At 38.2% G+C, this 27,085-nt stretch overlaps 2 protein-coding genes across 2 annotated transcripts in view; one reads left to right on the forward strand and one right to left on the reverse strand.

Annotated features, from left to right (window-relative positions):
* GPR146 (G protein-coupled receptor 146) overlaps positions 1-27,085 on the reverse strand; it is a 50,067-nt gene that overhangs the window by 20,828 nt on the left and 2,154 nt on the right. The window contains exon 2 of the mRNA XM_030459501.1: positions 6,334-6,372. The gene's annotated coding sequence lies outside the window, so the exon portion shown is untranslated. The remainder of the gene's footprint in view (positions 1-6,333; positions 6,373-27,085) is intronic.
* The window catches only part of C14H7orf50 (chromosome 14 C7orf50 homolog), a 47,162-nt gene continuing 31,800 nt past the window's right edge, over positions 11,724-27,085 (forward strand). Inside the window, exon 1 of the mRNA XM_030459503.1 lies at positions 11,724-11,975. Coding sequence (XP_030315363.1) covers positions 11,862-11,975 — 114 coding nt within the window. The 5' untranslated portion in view covers positions 11,724-11,861. The remainder of the gene's footprint in view (positions 11,976-27,085) is intronic.

Raw genomic sequence — 27,085 nt, forward strand, 5'->3', positions numbered from 1 at the left:
CACTAATACTGTAAGCAGCACTGGATGCATTTTTTGTTACAGTGCAGCCATCTGGTAGGTGAGTGGTCCATTTGTCTGTAAACAAATGATTTTCTAGCCAATCTACTCTGTGATCATTCCATGTAAAATTGAATTTTAGGCTTACTTTTGGGGGAAAAAAAGAGGGAGATGGAAAAAAAAAGATATGTCAGATCAAAGGGTTAAACTCTCAGTTGGATACAGCATGGTAACACTGCAAAGTACTTAGAGCCATTGTGGAGTTTGACACTTAATTTCTAGATTTTTAGAATGAATTTTTCCTTCAAGTAGCAGCTAAATGGTTTCCTTAGCTTGTCCGGGAGTTACCCCAAGAATTTCAGATCAGGCTGTAAAGCTCAGCATTTTCTGCTGTGTCTGAAGTCCTACTACAAAGAATAATTGCATCTTAGAGACACCGCATAGAAATAAAAGGCTGAAGTAATAACACCACTAACTTGCATTAATTAATTGTATGCTTCTGTACCTAAGCCTGATGGGTGGAAAGTATTGCTTTAAAAACTACCTACAAAACTGGTGAATGAGCAGCCACTCAGGGTGCCACTTCAAAGAAAAACTCTTAAAAGAGCAACAGAAGGGAAGCTGCTTTTGAATTCTCTCAGTTCCTTCTGGCAGCCCAGAGCTTCCAAAGGAAAACAACCTAGAAATGGTTATTTTCTTTTGTGTTAGTTACATAAGCAGCTCTCAGCAAAGAAAACTGGAGGTGGAGCAGCCATGCATGCAAAGGTCCACTTAACAACCTGTGCCTTCTGTAGCTGCTAAAAGAATCTTACCTGACTTTGTTTTTTCCTCCTGGCTAATGGAAATTCCTCCCCCTGTCTCCTGACAAAAACCTGATAAAATTTAAGAGCCTGTTGTAGCTCTCAGTTGCACCTAGTGTATATTTTTTTGCAAAAAAAAAAATAGATTTATCCCTTATTATCCAGATTTATCCCTTATTGCTGAAGCAGTCAAACAGACCTTGGTTTCTACCATTTTTTTTCCAGATCCCTCTGTTTGCAATATTTCTCTAGTGAATATAAATGAAGAAGAAAAAAGTAGCTGAAAAGGGAAACATGATTTTTACACGAGTGCTCAAGTCTTTCCTTTAGGATCAGTTGAACCTTCAAGAATTCTGCTTTTATCCTAAACATCCTGTGCTAGTTTTAAACTTTGCCTTTGCAGTCATGCTGTAGCTTCCATTAAGCAACATCTGAGAGGTTGGTACTTTGTTCCTGGAGATGACAACTCCAGCAAGTCAGCACCCTTTGTTTTGCCAGGTGTGATCTTCACTTCCCTGGCCATCTCAGCCATCCTCCCAGCTCCCTGCTACTTGCCATGGATAGACTGGCAACACATTGCTGTCTCCATCTCCATGGTTATTTTCTTCCCATCACTCTACTAATAGCCTTGTCTTGGATTTGGGACTTGAGGTTGTCATTTACTAGTTATAAAATTCTGGAATAACCTGTGTGTTCTTTCATCATCTTCCAGTGTCTGCTCTAAGACCACTGCTGAGATGTTACTATATGGTGCCATCACTTAAAGAATGACAAGCAGACCAGTTTAAGGGTAGCTGTCACTGATGGTATAATAGGTAAAAAGCATCAAGAGAATTAATGCATTTGAGAGTTGTAATCATTTTTTACCCTTGCTTTGTTTTAAATTAGACCTGGAAAGGAGCAACTTCTAATAAGTATGAAATTTTAAAATGTCACCTGTGCCCAGCTTCTGCAAACTTTATTATCATTACCTCTGTAAGAATTAAAAATCAGTTCATGTAGTCCAGTGCAGCAAATATTGTCAGACAATGTGTAATGGAAATGTATAAAAGTCAGTCTTTAACATCTTGAAATGAGAAGCAGACAGGATATTTTTTGAAATCACTTCACTTGCATACAGTATATATTACAACAAATATGAAGGTAAATATTAAGGTGTTTTCATCAGATGGCTTTAAATTAATCTTTGGATTTTCTTTAAAAGAAGAAAATAAAGAAGCTCTCAATAATGGAGGAACAGGGCACTCTTCATTTGCCATCACACTTGAAGTATGACACAGAGAAAAATAACTTAGAAATAATTCCATTTCTGTGTTTAAAGCTCTGCTTTTTTGAGTACAGAGTGCTTTCAAATTACCTGCTTTAGGCCTTGATGCTGCAAATTAACTTTGGATAGTTAGATGCATAAAGACAGAAGAAAACCCCACTGAAATGAATAGGTCTGGTGTGGCCCAGGGTTCTGTCTCTCAGGGCTGTTTGCAGTGCTTTTATTTATTTTTGAAGTGTTTTAGAATGCTGTTTCCAACTAAATACATGATGTTCCATAAATGAGTAGTACCAAACTTCAAACCACCCGACAAAATAGCTTTCCTTTGCTTTGTTTTGGAAGGTCTCTTTGATTCTACTTGTATTTAAAGTGTGCTGTTGGGTAATCGTGGAACATGGATCTGGTTAAACCAAATTCAAAGAGTATCACAAACTGACACCTGCTTAAGTCTTTAATTAAAAGTGGCTTAATCTCTAACAATCTCTACATACATAAGCAAAAAGTATCTGTGTTTAATGTGTACTTTGAACTGCCATTCATTTAGAAATCAAAGATTTGTAAATGAAACACAGTGTGCTAGACATGATGATGTTTGACTGGAATCCCTTCTTGTTGGCATAGTCTCGTTTCCCTGTTGCTGTCAGCCCCTGGGAATAAATTCTTATTAAAAAATAAGTATAGAGCAAAAATATAAAAAGAAGACTATCTTTTAAAAAGCGTGTGTGTCAACTACATATAAAACACATTTAAAATATGAATATATAGTGGGACATGAAGTGGAGAATTGTTCCTCCTTGGAAGTGTCAGCAGAGGAAATACTGTTTGTATTTCCAGATACCCTATAGAAAGAGCTGTGTTTTCCCAACTGTCTGAATTTTGCTGGGATTATATTTTTTCAAGACTGATATTAATGTCCTTTAGTGCTAGTTTATATTCTCTTTCTCAAACCTCTCAGCTTTCTTTCTCCAGAAGACCTCCCCAGGGCTCTTAAAACCAGTGTATGGACTACTTACAGATAAGGAAAGGAGCCCCTGGCATGGCTGTGGGTGGGAAGGGGTCACAGGTACCCAGGCAGTGGGGATGGAGCAGGGAGATGCCAGGGAATCCCTGGTCCATGGAGTGAGTTTGGCTTGCAGGAGCTCAGGAGCTTGTAGCCCTTTGCCATGCTCATCTTCCCCATCCTGAACCATTGCAGTGGCTGTGGGATGGATGTGCTGAGCTCAGTTACTACCAAAGATGTGTGGAAATGCACCCAGAAAGGGGATGAACATTCCTTGAAAGCATTTCAGAGGTGATGTTTGAGAGTACAATGTTAAAGGCATTTGCTTTTGATTTGGGTGTTTTGTTTTTTTTTTTTTATAACCTCCTGCAGATCTCACCAAACTAGTTTTGGGTAAGACAAGCTGGCACAAAGAACTTTTGCTTGATCTAAATGTGGGTAGTTGTGCTTTTAGGATGGAGACTTAAATTCTGAAATGTTAGTTGTTTGGGGGTTGTTTGTTTTGTTTTTTGTTTCTTGGTTTTTTTTCTGGTTTTGGGGTTTTTGGGCTTTTTTTTTGCATGCTTGTTTGGGGTTGGTTTTTTTGCTTGTTTGTTTTCTTTTGTTTTAGGAACTTTCCATTTCCCCTTCAACAATGGTTTGTTTATATTTCTAGTTTTAAAATATTTGGGATATTGTTACCTGCTGTTTATAATTACCTTTGTACTTGCTGGGTTCAATTTATACAAAGTGATAAAAAGTGTGACAGTCAGAGGATCCAGGGTGCTTCACTCCAGTAAAAATGAGGCTTAGAGTCTACAAGCTGCTTTCAGGGAAAGACAACTGAGGAACTTTTAAAATTATTATTATTATTATTATTATTATTATTATTTAAAATCTTTTAACTGTGATGCAGGTATTTCACTCTGAAGTTTACTGATGGATGTTGTCCTTGTGTGTCATTAAGGTAAATCTTTATTTGCCTTCTTTTCTCCTGTCTGAGCTTTTATGCAAAAAGCTATAGCCACCAGTGGATGGTTTCAATTAAGATTTCAATTAAGAAATTGGGAGTCTGAGGTTAAATGCCATCCACAGCTGTTTTTCTTTGTTTATTATAAAAATAAATTGCACCACAGTAGCAGCAAACCAATCTGTCTATGATTATAGCAAGTAGTGGAGAGAAAAGAAATTCTGGATCCATTTTTTCTGTTATTTGAAAACTATTCCTTACTGGACTGAATCATAGAATTTTTGGAAGGTTTGGAAGGAACCTCAGGAGGTCATCTATTCATATTCCTCTTAACAGCCTGTTTCAAAGCTTGATTGCCCTAATAGTAAAAAAAATAATACATATTCCCTTATATGTTTGAATCCATCTGTTTTTCCACTTGGACCCTTTGCCTTTTTTTCATCCCACCATGCATTATAAAGAGGTTATAAAGAGCCTCAATCAGTCTTCTCAATAAGACTCTTGTAGGTGCAACCTGGTGGTTCTTAGGTTGACCCAAACCCTTCTTTTCTTCAGCCTGAATGAGCCTGGTGTCCTCAGCCTTGCATCCCAGGGCAAGTGTCCCTGCCCACTGGCTACCTTGGTGTCCCTTTCTTCAGCTTGCTCAGGCTTATGGAAAGCTTTCTTGTGTTGGTATACAGCTATACAGAAAAGTACCAGGTTTGGACTTTATGCAAAAAAAAAGTCTTTTTATAATTCTGTTACATGGAGGTTTTCATATGTTTTGTATCTGGCCAATAAGATCAGACTTTTTTATTGGAGTCTTGCAGGTGTGTACCTTAGAGGAGTCTTTTCTAGGCCAACTCTAGGTTTGGGGATAATGGACTTTTTATTTTTTTAACAATGGCCCCTAAGAGGATGCCTGCCCAAGGATCTGAATACATGAAATTGTGTTTATGATTGGCTTTCAGTGAAGAATTTTAACTGGGAGCTTGTCTTACTCTAGCTGACATCCTACTCATTTTACCCTTTCTGTCTTTATACATAGACTCTAAGATTAGTGTGTTGAGTATATTGAAAGTAATAGAAAACAGACACAGAAAAATTGTTGCATGTTTAAAAAAATCATAAAATGAGAGAGGAAGTGCATCATTTATTATAACACCATGTAGACTAATGAAAAACATACTGCAGGCTGGAAATTTGTTAAGAGCTGAACTCAAAAAGTTTCCATTCCCAAAAATGCCTTGGGGCCTCTGGCTGTAAGCTTGTAGCTAAAGAGGCCCTATGGTAAACTGACATAAAAAATAACTACTCCATAAACATTCAGCTCCTGTTTCACAATAGCTGGAAATAAGTTTTTTTGAAAGTGTTACCTATTGATACTGACTGTACTTTATCAGAGTAAGAAGGAGGCAGTGCATTTATGACTAGAATATTAAATTGGGGATTAAACACTGGGGACATGGGCACAAAGATGTTATGTTCATTGTACATAGGAGAACAGGAAAAATAGTAAAATGACTTGCCAAGAGCAATAGAACAGCTTTGGGTATTGGTATTAACATTAAGTGATTCTTGGCTTAGTCCTTTGCTCATTATCTGGGCCAGGATGAGCAACTGACCTGCTCCACACCACTCTGAGCAGGTGCCAAACCTTGCACTTGAACAAGGCAATGTTTTTGAGGTATTTGCACCATCAATGCTCAGATAAATGGCACTGGCCACTTGGAGAAGATTGAGTTGTTCATCTCTTTCCATTTCATCGGTTTGATTTTCTTAAAGGTGTGTTTTATCTGCAGGGTGACCCCAAGCTGACCAACTGGGTCTTGGCTTTGCCTTTCTCCTTGATCACCCTTGTCAGGATATGCAAAGCATTAATGTGGGTGGGGGTTTGGGACAGTGGCAGCTGTCACCAGGACATGGAGTGACAAGGGCTTTGCAGACCTCCTGAGTACTGACATCCCTCCAATCTCTTTCTGCAGTTCCTCTGGATGACAGAGGTTCCCCTGTCTAGCAAGGAGCCCTGGAGTGCCTCAAGATCATGGGCACTTTTATGTGGTCCAGATTGCACAAACCTATAAAGATGTAGTGAGTTGGATCTATCTGTGTGTGAATACTCAGTTGGCTGGTTTGGGGTCTTTGAGGAGTACAACCTGTGAGTAAATATTGCTTGTCTTAGTTAACTCTTCAAGAGCATGCAGTAAATTTTCCCAGTACCTTTTCACAGAAGGAAATACCAGGTCTAGAACTCCCAGTTTTGGTAAATATTTTCACTGTTGGACACTGGTGAAATAAACACATACAATAACAGTCACACTATTGCTGTATCTGTACTTACATGTGCAGCCCAGGAGAATGTCAGTCTGAGATTCAGCCACTGTGAGGAAAAAGGAAAAGAAAGAAAAGGTGAAACAGTTGTATGCAGGTGACTGGAAGAAAAAAATAGAAGAAAATGTAATCAGTCTGATAAATGCAGATAATTTTCATTTTTTTGTCTTAACATCTCTCTGTACCATGCTCTGTGTAGCATTTCCAATATATGATGTTTTCATCCAGTGATTACAAAATGTATAACATAATTGTTCACGATGTTTGATGACAAATTGCTGCATGTACTAACTTGACTGTAGCTGAAAAATTGTCAGAATTAATTTATCACAGAGGTGCTGATGTCTTTATTTGCATTTGTGAGGTGAATTGAGGATCTTGAACAAAAGCTGTATCTTGATCTAAAAACTGAAACGTAATTTCCCTCTCCTCATTGAAAATTTCATGCTTGGTAGATTAAAACTGACACGTAACAGTCCTGGTAGGAAATATTTCTCATGTAATGTGATACTGTGATGAATGTTGGTTTGGTTTCTTATTGTAAAAAAGACTGGTTTTGACGTACTGTGTTATGCTAATGCACTTTGGTTACTGAGTATGAATTTGCTCCTTTGCACACTGTGGGGAAAAATATGGAGAACAAGTATATTTGATCAAATTATAAGAAGAAAAACATAATATCTTTAAAAAGAAAAGTTTAATATATTTGAGCACTCCAAATCTGCAACCAGTATTTAAATATGCAGATGTAATTTATCTAAAGGAAAAGAAAAATGAACTCATTTCCCAATGTCTTGCTGCTAAAAAATATATGACTTACACGGAAGCATTGAAGAGGTGGAAGTGTTTGTAGCTTAATAAATGATAGAACAGTAATATTTGGAGAGTAAGATAACATTTAATAATAGATCAGTTTTTCCTTTAAAAGAAAGATAAACTAGTTCAAGGGTACTATATATTCAATTATGACTGTATTTTGAGGTAAGCAGGATACTTTATTTTCAAGATAGCATCCTGTGTCACTTCATTCCGTCCACAGTGGTCACCCAGCAGTGGCCAAAGAGAAGCTTTGCTACTGCTGACCTGCCCAAAGACCCAAGGGTAACTTGTACCTTGTTGCCTTCCTCCTTTAGTGACTCAGTAGCTCTTCTGGATTGATTTGATTCCTGTTGTTGAAGTACAATTTCTTTTATGTAGTAAACAGTGTTTCAGGAATGATTAAATCCCAACATGAATCATAACTGAAATGCTGAGCTATACACACTGGCTCTTCACATCTCTAAGCCTGTGGTGATGAATAACAAGTTCTGCAGTGACAACATTAAAGTGGGTTTGCAGTTTTGCTGGGAGCTGAACCCACTGGTTTTTTTCTTTTAATGTAAGCAACTTGAGTGGAATAAAAAGCTGGCTAATCAGTTGGAAATAAAGTTTTAGCCTGGATAGAATGAGCACAGTGTTTCTTGGTATCTTATAGAGTGGAGTGTGCTTTCAAATGCCATGTGTCATGTATAATTTTATTCATGAGGCCTGTGTTTTCTTTTCAAACAAATATAAATCATGTATCATATTAATCATATATAATTCTGAATCAAAACAACATTTTGCAGTGCTACAATTAAGAAAAATGAAAGAGATAAGGAGTAGCAGCTCTGTAGCTACTGAAGGAGTTAATTTCAAGTGTGTTTTAGATCATTAAGTGCTATGAAGCAAGAGGCTCTGTGTTGCCAGCACAAACCAAAGGAAGGCAGTTAACTACCACTCCCTTCCCCAGCCAGCATCACTGGGGATACCATAGAGCTCAGGCTTCACTAAAATTGATTCATTAGTTCAGGCTGTAGTGTGCACCAGCAATGCAGAAGAAGATATAAATCACTGCTGCAGATAGGCTGTTAGCAAGGAAAATCTCTCCTATTCTGCATGTGAATTTACATTTTTCTCTTTGAAAATGTTTTTACCCTTTCAGGTTGGAATACATTTTATAAACTTTTTTAATAATTTGAAAGGCAAGAGTTCAAGTCTTTTTTTTTTTTTTTTTCCTAGCTGTTAAGACTCTCCAGAGGCTGGGTTCTGCAGGCCATCCAATACATCATTGTTCACATTGTACTTCTTTTTTTTTAACAAGTCTGAAAAGTTTTCCTTGTGTGGTTTCGCAACCCCATTTTTTTTTTTCCAAACAGCACGAGTCCAATCACTAGATCAAATTTAGAATTCACTGCTTCCAACAATTGTCTAATGGATCCACATGTTTACACAGCATGACATTGGCATCCAGATAGTGTCATCAAAGACTCCAATCAGTACTACTGTTTCAGGCTTCCTCCCTACTTTAAAAAAAACCCAACAAAACAACAAAAAGCTTCAGGCACAGTTCTCCTGGTGTTCAGGGAAGCAGTGAATCTGCTTCAGCTACCAATACGGTCTCGAAATTTAGAAAACAAACTGTTTTCATGTATTATAAATGAAAATGACAGCTCTCAGGTATTCTATCAATGCTTATTTTATCAGTAAATAGATCTTAAATGCTACTGAATAGAACACTGGAAAATAACATTTCCAGACCCAATCCTTTCCTGTCCTCAGTTCCCCAGACTGAACTAAAACTTTTTTCTGCCTGTCCCCTTTCTCCCAACATGACTATTTCTGCCTTGCTGGAGCTCCCAGCTGCTTCTGCTGCCCCTGTATCAGTCTTGATGTTGAGAGGAGCATTTGTGTAGCCTTTTGGTGAATGAACTCTCTGAATTTACATGTCTGAAAACCCACCAAGCAGCAGGCTCAGTCACTTGGCATTTGCATAGCATGCGAAGCCCTTTTGTAATTTTCCTGCCCATGAAATTTTGCAAAGTGTTTAATTCCTGTTCTCTGCGACTGGATGCAAATAAATCAGTAGCACTGACTTGGCAGCAATCTTCCTCAGTCGTTTGCTCTGAAGAAACTTAGCCCCTGGTAGCATTAAGTGAAGGAAGGGGGGTTTGGCTAGGACACCAAAACCTTTCTTTTTTTTAATGCTCTCATGGGATCTTTCACTTCCACACAAGCAACTGCCTGAACTGGCCAAGTGGTCTTGATTTAACACTGCTTTATGAACACTGTGTGTCCCAGCTGCAGGATGTCATAACCTCTATTTCCTTAGCTTAGATTTGAAATCTGGAGCCATATGATTCAGATGAACCACAACTGCCCTTGCTTTAACTTGATGTATTTGTTTTGAAAATACCAATGTTCGCTCCAAGTTTTAGCTCCCAAGCAAATTAAGCTGATTTGCACTGGTGAATTGGGACTACTTACCAGCTTGATTTAAAAAGAAAAAACAAACAAACAAACCTGCTAAGGAAGCTGAAGCAATTTTTAACTGATGATTGCCAATGAAAATACTTCATTAACAGAAACTTAGAAATCACAGAAGTTTTTATTCAATAAAATATGATCGTTTTCCCCTAAGCTAAGCTTAGCTTTGATGCAAAAAATATTTTTTACAAAAATAATTGCATGTTATACAGTATTTCAGTGAAGGACACTGAGCTCCTAAAGAACTCTTGCTGCAGACAGGTTTCAGAACACAAGATGATGAGCAGAACTGGGTTGGCTTTGCATTAAAAATTTGATTTTACATGGGCTCCCGTCCTTGTGCAGCTTAGAAACAAGCTTTTGGATTTGAAGTAAAGCCAACTAGATTTGTAAAGATGCATATCTTATTCTCTGGCCTTGTTCAAAAATCACCAGAAATATTAGGGCTGACAAGCCTAACTCAATATGCCTCTCAATTCATATTTTTATGGTAGATTACAGTATGCATAGATCTGCACAAATGTGAGGTCTGTAGTCACCCGGGTGGTATTTGTAAGGGGCAGATGCTCCCAGCCTGTGTGGCTCTTGTGGCCGTGTCTATCTACTCTCCACAGATAAAGTCAATGCAAATATTAGTGTAGGAGTTTAGTGCCTTTGCATGTAACTTGTTGCATTATAGAAATCTTAATTTCTCTGACAATTTTAATATGTCACTGAATTTGCTGTTCTAGGTTCATATGTATAATGGGTGTCTGCTCCCCTCAACCACCTCATTGTTTTTTGGCTTTGTTTCCCAATGAAATGTATCTGTTTATCAGTTGAGCAGGGGACAATTTGCTGGTTTTTAAAATATTTCTTAAGATTAACTTAATATAGAGTAAGTAAGCAGAATAAATGCAGCCCCACATTCTTTCTGAAAATATTTGATGGCGTGCTTTAAAAATGTAAAATTAAAACCCAAACAAACTAGCATGAAAAAAAACATTCTTTGCCATGACTTTAGGTTTTTATTTTTAAAGCATACTGAAAAAACATTCCCTCCCCTGCCCTTTTATTAAAACAATTGTGATATATCAGAAAAATATTAAAAATCACCCTAAAGCATCTGCATGTTTCCCCAATCACTGCAGGTCAGTCTCAAATGGCCAGAATGTCCTGTGAGGTGTTTGTCATTACTTTTTTTAAATAAATGAAGATGAATTTACAGGCTCTAATTTGTAGAAATCTTTTGCAATTAATGTTATATATTTCATTATCCAACTAGGTTCTTTAATTTCACTTTCTATGAGAGCAAGTTTGCAGTGGGATTTTGTAAATTCTATTTGCTTTTTGGTAAATGTTTAGAGAGAGAAAACAAAGTTTGAGGGCTGGGATACTTTCCCAAGTATCTTTCAGAGCTATTGGTCAATCAGTGAACTGCTTCTGCAGCTTGAAATCTAAGTAGCCCCAGCAGCACCTGTTAGTACAGCATGTTCAGGAGGCAAAGTTTGGCAAATCAAGATTTTTATTCAGATAACACTCATGCAGATCAGTCCTGAGTTGCTTCTAATTGTTGGGTGGATCTTAGGGAGTGGAAAAATATTGAGGAAATTACATCAAAATACTAAAAACGGCCTTGCAATTAAGATGCAAATTTCCTTGCTGGAGTTAGGCAGTTTTAAATTGCTGCTAAACTGCACAGACTGAGTGAGGTTTCTCTTCCCCCTTTTATTTCCCCTCTTTCCCAGCCTAATGCTGTGTACTGGTTCTGAGGTTAATGAAAGCCAGTGCAGCTATTCCAGATTTAAACTCTAATTTTGATGTCTGAAGGCTCAGGGACAGGAGCAGAATTCCTTAGCAGAGGTTACATGACCAGCTGGAGGAGCAATTTCTTGCACTTCCCCATCCAGTTTTTTTTTGACCAGTGCTGCTGAAAATGATTCAGCCCACCATGAAAATTCTGCCCGTCCTGTTTTATATTTTGTGCAACGTCCTAATCTGGTCGGCTGATTTGATTTTATTTATATTCACACAAGTCAGAGCCACAGAGCTAACAGCTTGAGGAGACCTTTCCCTGACCTCCTGGCAGCTGAGAGGCTCAGAGGCTCCATTGCTGGCCAAGCAGCAGCAGCTCCCCAGAAGGGACCCTGGGTGCCTCCTGGCTCCCAGCTGATGTGAACATGGCCATTTTCTTGCCAAGCAGCTGGTCCATTTGAACCTGGCCACCTCCTGACAAGCTGCAGCTGGGATCTCTGAGCTGCTTCCCTTTCTGCTATGTGCATGGCAGCTTGTGATGAGTTCTCAGCTCGCCTGCTACCGGGCAGAAAGCAACAGGAGAGAGCTGTGTTTGTGCTTTGTGTCTTCCATTGGTGCTCAGAATTACCAGAGGTAAGGATTGTAGAATGGAGGCAGAAGAAAGGAGAGCGAGGGCTGTAGTGCTTGTGAACAGTGAAGCTGGAGATGGGTCAGAGGTGGTGTTATCATAGAAAAGAAGAATAGGGTTTTGCTATGAGGCAGAGATGAGGCTGATATTGCTATGGCACAGTTCTCAGGGGGCCACCCAGCTGCTTTGACATAAATACCTCCTCTCAAGCTGTGCTGAAGGCATGAGGACAAGATGCATACCTGCTGACTCGTGGTCTTCAAGAGTTTGTTGTTACTCTTTTAAGCTTGACCTTAGTGTTTTTATATTCCCTTTGGAGACCTAAGCATTTATATTTATAATTCTGCCTTTCTGTACATTTTTCTGATTTACCTTGCAGAGTAAGCATGCTTTTGTTCCATTTTCCAGACCTTTTCTGTACTGTTGGCTTAATTTTGAGATGTGGTAGTCAGGTCAGAGGTAAGCTTTTTTTGGGGAGAAGAAAACCAAAGACAGCTATAGATTTGAGAGAGTTAACTATTCTCCCTGTTTAGCAGGAACAGCTTATTTTTTGGTATTCTGCAAGTCCTGAAACACAGGTCCTGCCAAAGGCACCAACTCTTAACAGCAGCAGTGCTTAGCAGAACGTGCTCAGGTTTTCTGGCAGTGCTTATAAGCTACTTAGGAAAACCAGGCATACTGCTTGGAGTGAGTGCCCCACAGCTTGAAAAGCACTGGGTAAGAGGAATTTGTAAAGAATTTCTTTTTGTGGTTATAGTTCTCCATTTTCATTTCATCCGGAGTGAGCCCACTTCCCTCAGTGCTGGATATCTAGGATATCTTAACATCCAATCTGTAATTAATACAGCTGCATTGAGAGACCAAGACATTTGCAGTGTTTATAGCAATAAATCAGGGTTGCACAGTGTGGAACTCTGCATGTTTTAAACATTCTCCACTTGTGTTTGTACAGATTTTTGAAGCTGAATTAAGAATTTATAACATGGTGGGTCTCATATTCCAGGTCTGTTTGTTTCTAAAGATATACAAAGAACTTGGACTAGGTTATAAATTTCTGTAGATGGAATGAAGGCTGATTAGAATTTTAATTTTAAGGAAGGAAATGGCCTTGGGTAGTGCACTATGGAGCAGAACAGGCTGTCTGTTAATACACAAGAGTATTTCTGTTTTCTTGAACTTTGCCTTCCAATCCAATTACCACTTGTGCCTAGAAATCATAACTCTGATGCCTTCCATTTGACAGTGTTGAATGTTATCCTTGTCCAAGCTCATATCATTTCTAGTAGTTAAAATTATCTTGATTATAAAGTTGCTAGATAATAGTACTTTTAAAATTGAATTATGGGCTGTAGTACATGGGCTTTGTTGATAAACAAAGCATAGTTGTGATGGTATATCAAATTGGCCTGGTTCTGTTTCTTTTTCTATTTAATGGAATCAAGAGGTTTCTCTTGAGACATGCTTTCCTTGTGATAATATGTTGTATATTGCACTCTCCATGATATGAATGAACACAAAGCTTTCAGTGGAATTTTTTTTTTTTTGTCAAGTCAAGCAAAAGAACAGGAATCTATGTTGCTGGCTTTCATTTTAAGCACTTCTGTGATAGCATCATTCTCCCAGCATGAAACAAGCTCCTCTGAGGAGCAGCTCCAGCCAGCTCCTGGATCAGCTCAGCCATCAGAGCACATCATGTGTCCTCCTGTGTCCTTCTCCCCTGCCCTCCCTGGTAACTGGGTTGGACTGGGCAGTGCTTAATTCTCTGGGTCTGTATTTCTGAGCCTTCTCTGCACGTCTCTTTGTTGCAGTTTTAGGGCAGAATGTTATTACCCAAGTGTGGAGCCACGTTCTGGTTTTATCCCATGGAAGTTGGTTTGGATTCCTCGGGCTTTCAGAGTGTATTATTAGCATAGTACAACTAATCATTTTCTTACAAGGGGAATGACAATCGTGGCCTTGTTTAGATGCTGTGTGTGTATTTATAGGACTCTGAAGCCCAAATATGGTGGCTGAACTTGGCTGCTTCCCCTGCTGGTTTCTGTGGTTTTGCTTCATTGTCCAGAAAAAGTGACAACACTCTCTACTCTGTAGCATCCATCATCAGGATTTGTGTGATGTCCACTTTTGGCAGGAAAAGAAAGATAAATATTTATTTATTTGGTCCTTTAAATGTTATAGCAGCCTTCAGAGTTTATTATCCATCTTTAAGGATTTTTGTTTCCAGTTCTCACACCATTAAAATGTTGCATTAGTGGCACAGTCTGGAACATTTATCCCACTCAAAAGACTCAATGGCTTATGCACAGTCTGTTATGCAAGCAGCTTTACTTTAGATTTCTTCCCTTTTTTTCTTTAATTACTTGTGTAATGTGTTTGAAATGTATGCCTGATGTTGATCCCTCTTTGTGTTCCATTGGATGCATTTGATTTTGCAGCCAAAAGGAGTGAATGTTTTGGGCTTGGGGTTTTTTTGTTGTTTTTTGGTTTTAGGTGTCTAGCAACATTGTAATTTTTCTTCCTTCAGAGAGAGCAAGGGAATTCTTAGGATTTAAGGCCTGATAAAGTATTAAAAATACAGCGAAGCCAAAGAGACTAAAATGGAAATGTATTTCTGTCATTTCAGGGATTTTATACTGTAAATCAGAGCAGAAGGAACAAACCACAACACAGATAATACTGGAAATGAAAAAAATTCAAATTATTGCAGTGTGAGAACAGTATAGATAAACTCTGACTTCCTTAGTGCATTTTCTTTACCCTATATTAACCCACCAGTGTTTCAGTAATAAAGGTCATGGGTTTATATTGACCTGCTGTAATGAATGCAGTACTGAGAAAAGGGGTTGTATTCAAAGATTTGTGTTTTCCCTTTTTTTTCTTGGAGTAGAGAAAATGCTAATGTTTCCTTTCCTTTCTAAACTTCCAGACTGGAGCAGTATTTGCTAAGATGGCTCCCAGGTTAAAACTGCCCTTCAGAGATCCTCTTAGAGCACAGGAATTCTTCTGTTTCATTGTTTGCCCAGCAGAGAAAGCTGATTTTAGTTCTGGTTTCTGCATTAGCCATAGGATTTCAGTAACCTTCTTGTGGAAGGGTTCTGCAGTGATTCTGAGCGTGCACTGATTCTACAGCTCTGGAGGGATTAATTTCTTTCTGGTCCCATATGTTATCTTTAATTAGGAAGCAAGGAGGAAACTATTAGAACTGAGATGCCTTCAGATAGAAGATGAGCAAATATAGAAGTTCAGACCTGACTAGACAGTTTTATGAGCTGCAAGGGAGGATCCCATTGTGGTTTTGCCTACAAACACTTTTAATCTGTTGAGTTACAGTTTTTAATTGCTCACAGCTGTGAAAGATTTTATGTCAGCCCTGTGAGCTGTGTGAGCATTCAAAACTGAATTATCATTACAAGTTTGCTGTCTATCTTTACTCCTTCCCCCTCCTCAACTCATGTGGGCGAAAAGCTGAGAATAAAGCAGCAATGGTCTTGAGTGAATGGAGGGATCTTTCAGTAGACAAAGCCAGTGATCTGGCTGATGTCTCTTACGAAAAAAAAAGCTTCCCAAAATCATCCAAATGCCAGCATCTAACCAGCCAGGACTGGAGCTGCTCAGTGCTACCAAAACCAAGCAGTATTGCTCTTAGAGGCCCCAAGAGCCTGTGCTACATCATGTACCAGATGCAGTGTTCTTGGTCCTAATACTGGGGAAGTTCCCACCCTCAGTGGTACCTCCCTGGCTGGACATGGGCATTGAAACAACCAAGCAGGCACCTGTGTGCAGAGCTGGCAGCCCCCACAGACACTGAAAGAATATTTGCAGCTTTGTCAAAGATGGATCCATCTAAGAGATGTCAAAAGAACTGGTGGGAGAGCAGCTCTCACCTTCAACCATCATTTCTTCCTGAAGGATGATGCTATGTCCAATGGTTGTTCTGGCAAAGCAATTTTGGTCCTGTTCTAATAGTTTCTCATTTCTGCAAGAGCACTGCCTGAGAGTTACCACAAGCCAAATACTCTGTCAACAATTATCCCAAGAAGTTCTAATGACAGTGGAGCCTGTACAGCTTTTTAAAATATACTGCCTGTACCTATATAAATTCACTTTCCTCTCTTCTTGCTCTGGAGCCATTTGTCCTCTGGATTCTGTGTTAATGAAGGTACTGAAAACCTTCTGTGGCTTTTTCCTCATGCTGCTGCCTGGCATGTCCAGACAAGCACGTGAGATGGAGGCACATCTCCAAAAGATGCTGCTAACCAGGGCAGTTAGGTATTCTATGGTCTAATTTTTAAAATTCTGATTATCAATCTGGAAGAAGGCCCTCCAAAATGCTACAGAACTTTCTGTCTTTGTAGTGGATTTTGTGGCTTCCCATTTGCAGCATTTGTTGCGTGTAAATTTTTGCACTTTGGCCAAAACAAGGCTATTTATGACTTCACTGCCAAAAGTGTTGAAAGTGTGCATTGCCAGATTATTTATTGTACAGCACTTAAATAATTTTTTATGCTAAACATATGCGTAAACAGAATTAACAAATCCCATCTCCCTCCATGTAACTTTTGCAGTGCAGTTGATGTCCTTGTAGCTGCCTCCTTTTGTAAGGAAGACTGATTATTTCAAAGTTTTTGGACAGAATTATGAAAATCATTACTATTTGAAATTGTTACAGTACCAGCAATATTAAGCCTAATTTGATTGAAATCCAAACACAAACCTTGTTTTAAAAAGCTAAAAAGAAAGGAATCAAGGTTTTAAGGCTTCTATTATGGGTGAAGCATTTCAGAAACCTTTAGAGGTCTGTGTGCTCTTTTATATGGGTTATGTTTTTGACAGCTCTCAATGTGGATTTAAAGCAGATTTTAAGAAAAATTTATTTATCTCTTTACTTATTTCAAATGAAAGAGAAACAGTTTGGCAGTAGATCTACGTTTTGAGTAGATAAAAATGCTTACAAATACTTGACAGTTGCTTGTAAAAGGAACTGTATTAAAAAGTTATTGTTCTGCTTTTATTTCTGGTAAATGTAGAGGTTGAACAGTTTGAGGCATTCCAGGTCAGTTACTTATGTGCAGCTAACAACTCTTTTCCAGTCTTTTGATCATACTTCCAGTTTTAAACTGAAGACAAAACCTGAAGCGATGATGCTTTTCACTTCTTTAGACTTCCTCTATTTCACCCTAAGTTTTTTTCAGACTTTAATATGAAGTCTTTCTACTGTCAAATCTTACTTTCACTTAGATGGTACAGTGATACAATCCACTGCAGCAAGGACAGATGTTCTCTAGTTCTAGACTTGATCTGAGATGAAATTTAATTGGTTATTCTTCAGCTGCTGAACTTCTTTACCCTGACCTGAGGGGGAAGATATCAGCAGCACAGGTGGGGACAACCTGAAATGCATGTAAAAATATCATAGATGTCTTTGAAGGGAATTACAATGAAAATAGAGGTTGAGCATTTTCTTTAAAGAAAAGGACAGGTTTTGCTTGTGGATGTGACTGGAAGACATGATGGTTCCTCTACATTTTCCTTTTACAACAAAAATCATAACAAAGACCAGCTCACACTTAATACCTAGTTCATGGGTCAAAATACTACTTAAATTAAGGGTAAAACTTAGTATCTAAACTAGCTCTCCTTACTTAAGTAGTAAGTACTTAAGAGTGTTTTGGAGTTAAGAGTGTTATTACAGTATACCTGTTCTTTCCTCTTAAAGCTTTCCTATTTCTGAAGCACTTCCCATCAGTGCCCTTAAAGAGTGATCTGTTAAGAAGGGTCCAATTTGAGACCAGGAAAAAAAAAATTAAAATCTTGTGAGCTCAACCCAAATTTTATTTCGTGGTGAGTGAAGGGGGAAAGTCCTTTTAAATAACTTCGTTTTCTTTCTTAATAGATAACTAGTCAAATGCATTTCAAATATTTGTTCAACTGATCAAATATTGGTTTAGGTTTAGAAAACAAATTAACCTAATGTTTGAAAAATTTGGTATCTGGACACTTTTTTGTGGCATTACTTCTGTACCAATGACCCCAAGTACTTTGGTCAAAATAAAAGACCCTTCTGAAGAAAATTAGTCAGTCTCATGTGCTTATGTGTAACATCAAAATGAGAAAATACAGTTGCAAGATGGAGCAATTTTACAGCAAAGGTGAATAAAATTACTAAGCTGGTTTGTTTACTGATTTTCAATTCCTTTTTTTTGGTTCTGCATAAGTCAGCTGAACTGTGGAAGTTCTTATGCCTTTTGTTTTACCCTTGTCAGAAGGAGTGCCAGTGTGCCAAATTTATTACTTCTGCTCTAGGTCCACTGATTCAGCGGGTTACTTTTATATTAGCTGTATAGTTTTGGCAAAAGATAACTTGATAGCTGACCATCACTTAGATTTTGAGATAAACATAATTCTAAGAGGGTGTGTTCAGAAGTCAGAGCAGTCTTCTGTCCTGACACTACAGAAAAACAGTCCCAGATGGAAATGTCCCATTTTTTTAGAGGAATGTTCGAGTTAGATGTCTGATCACCTTCTGTCTCAGTGGCTGTGTCTCCATATCCTGGCTGTATTGAAATCTGCAGTGTCAGATGCCCTTGCTCTTGCTGTTCTTGAAGCAGAAGCTGTGAGCTCATTTTCTGTGCTGTTGGTGTAAGATTTGCTACAGAAGTGCCAGGTAACAGGAGTGGGCATGTTACAGACACCCAGTTCCTGGTGTGTGGAAGTGTGTATCTACTGTGAGGTTGGAAACCTCAGGGATTTCTCTGTGTTCTGTTTACATAATCAGGAGGCTTTAGAGTTTAACTTTGACCAGGGGACTGTCTCTTGGCTGTGCCTGATCCATGAACTGATCCATGGCCTCAGACATGATGCAGCTCCAAGGGGAGGGCAGACGATGCCACTGCATCTTCTCCTCTCTCTTTAACTGCCTTGGACATGTCAAATATTTGTGTTTGTATGCTATGTGGAGATTATTTTCTCTGTTAGGTCAGACATCATAATAAAGCTACAGGTATGGGTTATTATTGGTAGGATTTGTTTATCTGATTAGCTAAGTAATAAAAGTGAAGATTTACTGCAGGCTCAGTCATCATCTGTTAAATTTCTGGCTCAGATTAATAATTGACTGTCACCCATTCCAGAATTAGCAAGCAAAGCCATGTATATGTGCAAGAAAAGCAAAAAAGATTGATTTTGATGTGTTTGTTGACTACTGATCAGTAGGCAGGAAGGGAAGGGGCTTTTCTCACTTGATCTAAAATGCAAGAAGCTGCTTCTCACTGCAGTTATAAGTTGAAAAGGCCAGAAAACCTGGCAACTCCAGTGGCTATCTATCTGCTTCCCTGGCTGTTTGTTTCCTGGCTGTGCTTCCAAGTTTCTGATGGACAGGATGTCAGTGTATATGCTGCACAGTTTATACTGGGAGTAGCAGCTCTAGCAGCCAGAGAACATCATCTAAAGGAAGAAAATGATTGAACAAATAGCTTGCCTAAGAAGATGAACATCAGAGAGGAACTTCTTTTTTATACTAATGCTTTCAGTATCGTTAAAATTTATAAAGTGCTATACTGGTTATCTATTGAAGTTTTTAAGATTTCTTTGTGTCTGCAAGAAAAATATCTTTTTCAGTTATCAAATGCATAGGAAAAGTATTTTGCCCATGTTGGTTTGGTCCTACTGGAAATGCTCACCTTCTGTGTAGAAGGAAAATGGTTGCCCTGGGTTCCTGATAGACTGATTCTTGTGTGGCACTTTCTTAATACTACTAATATGAAGCATACATTATTGGTAATCTGGGGTTAAAAACTGGATGAAGCTGGATGATCCTTAAGGTCCCTTCTAACCCTACCCATTCTATCATTTAAAAATACCACCTTGTTTGCTTTCTGGTTTCCTTAGCTTTGAGAAATAGTAGCTGCCTTCTGGATGATGCTCTCAGGTTCTCTACTTAACAGTAAGCATCAGTATCTGAGGAATGAGCAGGGAGATTTGCCTCTGCTCTGTCTGGAGGTGTTTCTGATTATCTGCTGTGTCTTGTGGCTGTTTGGGGAGGTGCAATTCTTTCGACCATCTCTCTAAACAGAGAAAAAGCTTTTCCAGCCATATTACTAACGTACTCAAAGGTTTTACATCCTTCACTTTTTTCATGTGTTTACTCTTGCCTTTATTTCCCTTTCCTCCATTGCACTCTTGCCTTGTGCTAGTTCACATGGTTTAGCACATCTGATCACCTCTTCTTTCTCCTTGTGTTACCCCATCTGTTCCACAAAGCCCCCAGTTCCTGTTCCTCATTGTCCTGTGCACTCCCCAGATACTCCTCCTGCTCTTTGTACTTTCAGTTCTCCTGTTCCCTCCTGCATATAAACATTAATTTTTCTGGCTCCCCTCTGTTTCTTCTTCCTTTTTACTCAAACATTTCCTATTCCCTGCTGATTCCTTTCTCTGTTTTTTTGCAGCTTCTGACTGAGGTCATTGGAAATGTTGTTCCCAGTCATGATAACAGAACCAAGTTCTTGGTGACTGCCATACCCCTGTACTTCATGGGAACTGCCTGAGTTCAGGCCTTAAGAATAAGAATGATTTTTTTCTGTCTTTAATAGGCCTCTACTGTAATTTTGAAATTAGAGGGAAATAACTGAAAGCCCCAAACCATGCAATTCATGGCATTCCTTACAAGTAGCTAAAGCCAGAAGATCAATGATAATTTGAGAATTGGCAAGCTGAAACTCAGCATCTCTGTACTTAGAAGGTAGGATACATACAGCAGCATTACATATTTTACACTTATATTTATTACACTGCATATTTTACATTTATATTTATTTTAAGGAACAGTGTCTTCAGCTCGAAGCTGCAAAAAGTGAGATCTCACAAGCTACCCAGGCACCTGCTTCCACCTTTCTATCACCTCCTCTTTTTGCTGGCAGAAATATTCACGGTGAATCCAATTAAGGAAGTGATTTGGTTTTAAAGTAACCTTTGGAGGGGGTTGGAGAGGTGATTTTAATCCAGGCAAGTTTACAAGACTGCAAAATACTCGTGCCAACCCAAGGAAGAGGTGGGAGGAAAGAAAAAAAGGTGTCTTTTGGCAGCAGTACTAATTTATGCGGGTTTAAATTGTTCCTGAAACTATTACCTAAGATTCTTTTATTTATAAGTAAAGCTTTCTTTAAAGCCTAGAAGTAGTTGATTTTATAATCTTTCATTGTAAACAAATGAAATGCTTACATCTAATTTGTAAGCATATTGTTTGTATTGAGGCGGTCACTGTGTGACTTTATTTCTTCCAGTAAAATTAATAATTTAAATTGCATATAATGTGGATATTCTAGGGTAAGGTGGGAGAGGAAGAAATTGGAGCCCTGTGTAATGACATTAAGCTTTTAGGCATAGAGACAGCTTAAAGGGACTCACAGCTGCTTAACATATGCCCTCTGCCTGAACTCCTTTTATCACTTGGTATCTGACTTCTCTCAACGTATAAAAAGTTGATGTGATTGATAGTTGGTTATACAGTATTTGTCAGGGTGAACTGAATCATGATGTGTGTAGGTTCAAGAATATAGAAAAATAAAGCTAGAAGAACAACTAAAAATCCTGCCCTTTTTTTCCATTCATTAAGCTTACTTAAATCATCTCTTTTTGTTTGTTGGAGTTAGTGGTTGCTGGTTTTTCTATGCAGCAATTGCTGAGTGATTTAGAGAACATCTCTGCTCTTTTGTTTGGATTTCATTTGCGAAACCATTTAGAGTTATAAAACTGTCAGCTTAAGAACATTCTATATATTTTGCCAGTGAGGGCCTCACATATGCAGAGCTGATATTTTTCTCTCCATTTTGTGTGCTGTTTGAATTCTCCAGTATATATATCACTGATCTTCTTTGGGATGGTGATTGGAATAAGTCCTGTGGCCTCCTTTAGAGCATCAGGAATCTTGAAAGTGATTATGAAATTGCATCTCAAATTAATTAGCAGATAAATGAATGTATAAGATTTGCTGACCACAGTGTCTTTTGCCCTCGGCCCGACATAGCCTGGCTATGTAATAGTAGAAGGCTCTGCTGGTGCTTAAAAACACATGGAATTTAGAAGGTCTGACTGCAACTAGAATTGAATCATGCACCTAAACATTAGAAAGCACAGTCCAGAACTGTTATGTATCACAGCAGTTAAAACACAGTCTGGTGCTTTCCTGAACCCTCATATTCCCTAAAATAAATACCAGCTGGGAGCTGAAAAAAGTTACAAAAACTGCATGACCCACTCCTTGGAGTTTTGCTTGATAGGTTTTTGTTCTTCAGAGCTGTTCTGGTGGCTGATCTCAGCCTTGCATTGCATGGAAGTTGTGGGGCTCGGGTCTATCAGAATTCTGCACAAGGCTCATCTTTCATGGCTCTTCTGCTGGTTCTGTGGACAAACTCTGGAGTGCTGTCCAAGTGACTTCAGGTATTTATTTCAGATTGTTGATTCCAACTGTTCATAAGATATGTTGGATTTAAGATATCAAGTAGTCAATCAATTTATGTAAGTGTTGACATGACAAATCTAGAACAAGAGAGGAGCTATATCACCTTTGGGGGCTGAACAGCATCATGGAAAACTCTTTAAGGTTCTTTGATATATTTTTTTTTTGTTTGCTTTGCTTGATCTCTGATCAGCGTTTCCACCTTGAAGAATTCTGTCCTGGATGTTTTGCCAGGCACAACAGAGCTTTAGAGTTTAGAGAGCTCAAAAGAGCAGAGAGTTTAGAGTGCTTGATGAATCAGCTTCTCTTTCATTTCCAGTTGTATTCCATGTCTAGTCATGGCAAGATCTAAGTGTACAAGTAAGTAAAATAAAAATTTATGAACATTTTCAAAGCCAGCAAAAGTATCAATCATGCTCCAGTCTACAGCTTGAAAGTTGAAATTTATCATTTGCCCTTTTTGTTGTTACTGGAGACCTGGTTGGTCATGTACTGTGGGAGATAAGTCAGTGTTTCAAAACTGCTTTGGAATTTTTGGGGTCGATTGAAGTTTTTAAGGGTCATTGACAGACTTTATTAAAACATAAAATAAATGAAGAGCTCATTCAGAGAATCTGGAAGAATCCTGTGAAGGAAGTACAGTGCAATGTCGTTGCTATTTTGAAATAAAATGAGGCATTGACTTTCCTGGCTTCTCCAACCTTCTCAGAGTTCCTGTTCTCATCCACATTTCAGTAACCATGCTGCCTGTGTCACTTGGCAGGAGGGCATCTCTCCAGCTCTACCTTAATACCTTCCAGTATAATTTTAGCTCCCAGTATTCCATGCTACAGTCCTCTTGTCTAAAGAAAGTTTTCAACAGGAAAAGAGACAACTACACATTTTCTTGATTTTATTTGTTTTCTTTTGGAGATTTCAATTTTTTTTAAAGTGTTTTGGGAAACATCTTGACTTTCAATTAAATGTTCAACAAAGAAGTATGATGTCAACTTTCTCATTTCTCATTCATAATACTGGAATGCCTCATGTTACGGTAGAATCTTTAATTTTTATTTTAGTTTTAATTTTCTTTTTCTGTTATAAAGAATGCTGTAATTTTTTTGCAAGTAGAAAGAAATATGAAGCTTTTCTGTTGCCATTTGAAAAAGAATTCTGGCATCTTGTGTTTTATCCAGCCTAGTTAAATTTTAATAAAAATTTCTTGAGCATCAGAATTCCCTCAAGATGAACCTTCCATTTGCTATTAATCTCTCTTTTCCTTTGCTCTCCTTTTCTTCTGCCAAGCATAAACCACTTGCCTTCCAAAGCTTTGCAACCTCTTCCCACTCTAGCCATTATCCCATCTGCTCTATGGAAATGTTGATTCTTTCATTAACAATTCATTTACCTTTGACAGTCTGCATTTATAATACCCATCTCCAGTGCTTTTTGCTTTGCTGCCTTGGTGAAGCAGTCATTTGCTGTTCCTACATTAAAACTTTCCTTTCCTTTGAACCCTGCCAAAATGCATGATAACACAACAAGTATGTGATAAGCTTAATCCTCCTCTTAGTGGGTTGGTCTGTGTTTTCTTGTATTTCCCATGTTATTCCATCTGTAATTATCCACTCTGTTTTAGACTTAACTTTGAAATGATGTGGGCAGCTGCTGTTTTCTGTTGTGTTTATACTTGGTTCATCAAAGATGTAAAATGTGACTTCTGCCTGTAAAGCTTCACTTTGAAACTAACATGAGTTTTAAATTCCATTTGCATTATTTTATACATATGTATAAGATACTTACTATTGAAATGTAGATTAAAACAACTTTATTTTAAGATGCTTTGCTAGGTGCCCTTATTCCAAAACAGGCAAACACCACCAACACCTTGGTCTGTGATACTTTGACAGTGATATTCTTCAGTTGTGGTCTTTCAAAGTACAAACAGGTTTTATGGAGTATTTTTACTAAACAGTCAGCAGGTTTTAATTTGAGGTCTTAAATCATAATTGGTTTTTGATTTTCTGCTCTTCCTCACAAAAGTATAATGAGGGTACACAAAACTTGATGTCATTTCAGAGTGATAAATTTGGAGAGCTTAGCAGTATCTTATAGTTAGCAGGGAACTCAAAAGAAAGCAGATGTAGAGCTTTGCTAAACATATAGGATTTGGGGAATGGGTTGCACTTCAGCTTCAGAGCCTTTCAAAATGCTGAAAAGAGGAATAGAATTTCTTAAAGAACTTTCAGGAGACCATATCAACTGAGAAACAAAATATTCCAACTCTTTCCTCCTGCCTGCCATGTCCAATGAGGCAGCACTGCTTGCATTTCATTTCTGTGACTGGAAGAGCAGCAGCCAGGTCAGGAGGAAAGGGAGATGGTGGCATTCATGCCAGTTCCTAGAACCATTGTTCCTTTACCTTTCTCCTTCAGACAAAACTTCTGAAAACAAATTGTGTGCTGGGAACTGAACTGTACATGAGATAGACATGGAGCTTTGTAGTACTTGTTACTTTAAAGAGGTTCAGGTTTTGCATATGGGTGTTGAAATGGCATCTAATTGAAATTATATATTTACAAAAATAATCATCTGGCAGGAAGGAATTGTCACACTCTCAGTCACCCATCTCTGGGTATCCCTGGACACAAAGCCCAATGCAAAAATCTGCAGTGCCCATCACATCCATTCCTCATTTTGTGTTAATCTGTTTCTCTTTTCATAGCCAAACTTAGGGTCCAATTTGGTCTGCCAACCCATTTACCCAGCTGTAAAACAAATCAAGTGGCAAGACAGAGGTTATTGGCACCAGTGTGTGCAGTTGTCATGGTTTGAATTTGCAGGATAGTTGAGGGGCTGCTTGTGTTTTGGGTGTTGCCCTGAGAGTGTCTATTTTAGGGATGTCAGATCATGAAATGAATGCAATCTGCTGGAGAAATTAATCCTGCCCACTCTGTTTTCTTGAGTGTCTTCTTTTGGGTCTTATTCATCATAAATTAAGAATTGCATGTTCCTGCATATGTGTGCAGGTGCCATTGAATATTTAAATAGATACATGGATGAAATACATTCTGGAATATTTAGTTGTTTGTTTTGTTTTTTGTTTTTTTTTTTTTTTTTAAATGTCTTAGCAGAGGAAAGTATAGTGATACTAATTTTGCTAAATTAGAACCCAATAAGAACTTGTTGAGATACTATTTTTGCTTTTAACTCAATGGAAGAACACAGAGTTTGAAAGTGGAGAACATGTACCAGGACATTAATTCCCTCCAGCTACACACCCTGCTAAACTCCGAAGCTAAAGCTAAAGAGAACTTGCTGGGAAAGAGATATGAGGGGTTTTTAGGGGTTTTCATATCCTTTTTGTTTTTAACAAAGAATCTCTTAAGTAAAACATAGAGATTCCTATCTGAATTGTAAGAAAAAATGCCTTTCCTAGGGATGGAAAACCCTTTATTTTTTATTTAATTATTAGTCTTCTGCTTAACTAGTCTTTCTCATAGATAAGGGAAAATGCACCTTCTCCGACTGTATGTTCATTTTTGTGTCAGAATGGGTACATTGAAGAGAAGCTGTCAGTTTGAGACTGAGGAAACTGTATATTCTCTGAATGAATTTAGTACAGCGAACATGAATTGCTGGTATAAATAAAATAGGAGCTATCTTTAAGCTTTACAGTATTCAAGAAGTGTCAGATCATGTTCATTTGGAAGGAATGGCAACTCTTTTTTTCTGCCAATGCAAACAAAAGTGTTTTATTTCACTTCAGATAGACAATTCAGGTATTTAGCAAATCCTGATATTTTATTGTTGAATTCTAGCATTTTTGGAACAGCCATTCAACTCATGTTGTAGAACCCAGATCTTTACCTTCATAAAGATTTAGATAGATGACATTGAAAAAAAAATCGTTGTCCTTCCACTGTTAAGGGCATTTATTATACTTCTGACTTTAACAAAACCTTATGTACTGTTTTCCAGAAGCTCTTTTACCAACACATGTTGCTTTAAGGACAATTGGTATGAATTATTAGGAACCCTTGATGTGATCTGCTGTTGAGGACTGAATACTCCCGATGATTTAAGACTTAGCAAGACTACCAGAAATGGGAAGAATAGGTTCCCATCAGTTTTGTTTTGTTGTGTCCAACTCAGCAAATCATATGGGATTCTTCCAGATATCCATAGTTTAAAGGCAGAAGGAGAGGGTCACTGTTCAGGGAGTCTCCTTTAATAGCATTGGCATCAAGGAAAATCTTCACTAAGGCTTGCCTTGTGCTATGACTGCTACAATATCTGTTTTGGGCCAAAATGTCTTCTGAATAAGAAAACACATGATTCTTTTTTTTGTAGTTTGTGTGTTTGAAGAACACATTCCATTAACAGTAAATGCTGTGGAAAATCATACCACTTAGCTTCTGAAAAATGCATCTCTATGAGCAAAAATACCCTGCACTCTGCTTTGGAGATAATATTCCTATTTTCTACTGAGGGAATAATGAGGAGGAATATTATCTGAGTTTGAGAATGACTCAGTACCACTGATACACATTGTCTGGGCTTCACTTCAGCTTTCTTTGTTTGAAATTTGAAGTAAAGACCTCGGTGAGTTCCTTTGCATAAAGGTAAATTTAGCTCCAAGAGAAGTGCAAAACAACCTTGTTGATTGATGTGGGAGGGAGT

This window comes from Calypte anna, chromosome 14 (genome assembly GCF_003957555.1).
Source record: "Calypte anna isolate BGI_N300 chromosome 14, bCalAnn1_v1.p, whole genome shotgun sequence".
Classification (NCBI taxonomy): Eukaryota; Metazoa; Chordata; class Aves; order Apodiformes; family Trochilidae; genus Calypte; species Calypte anna.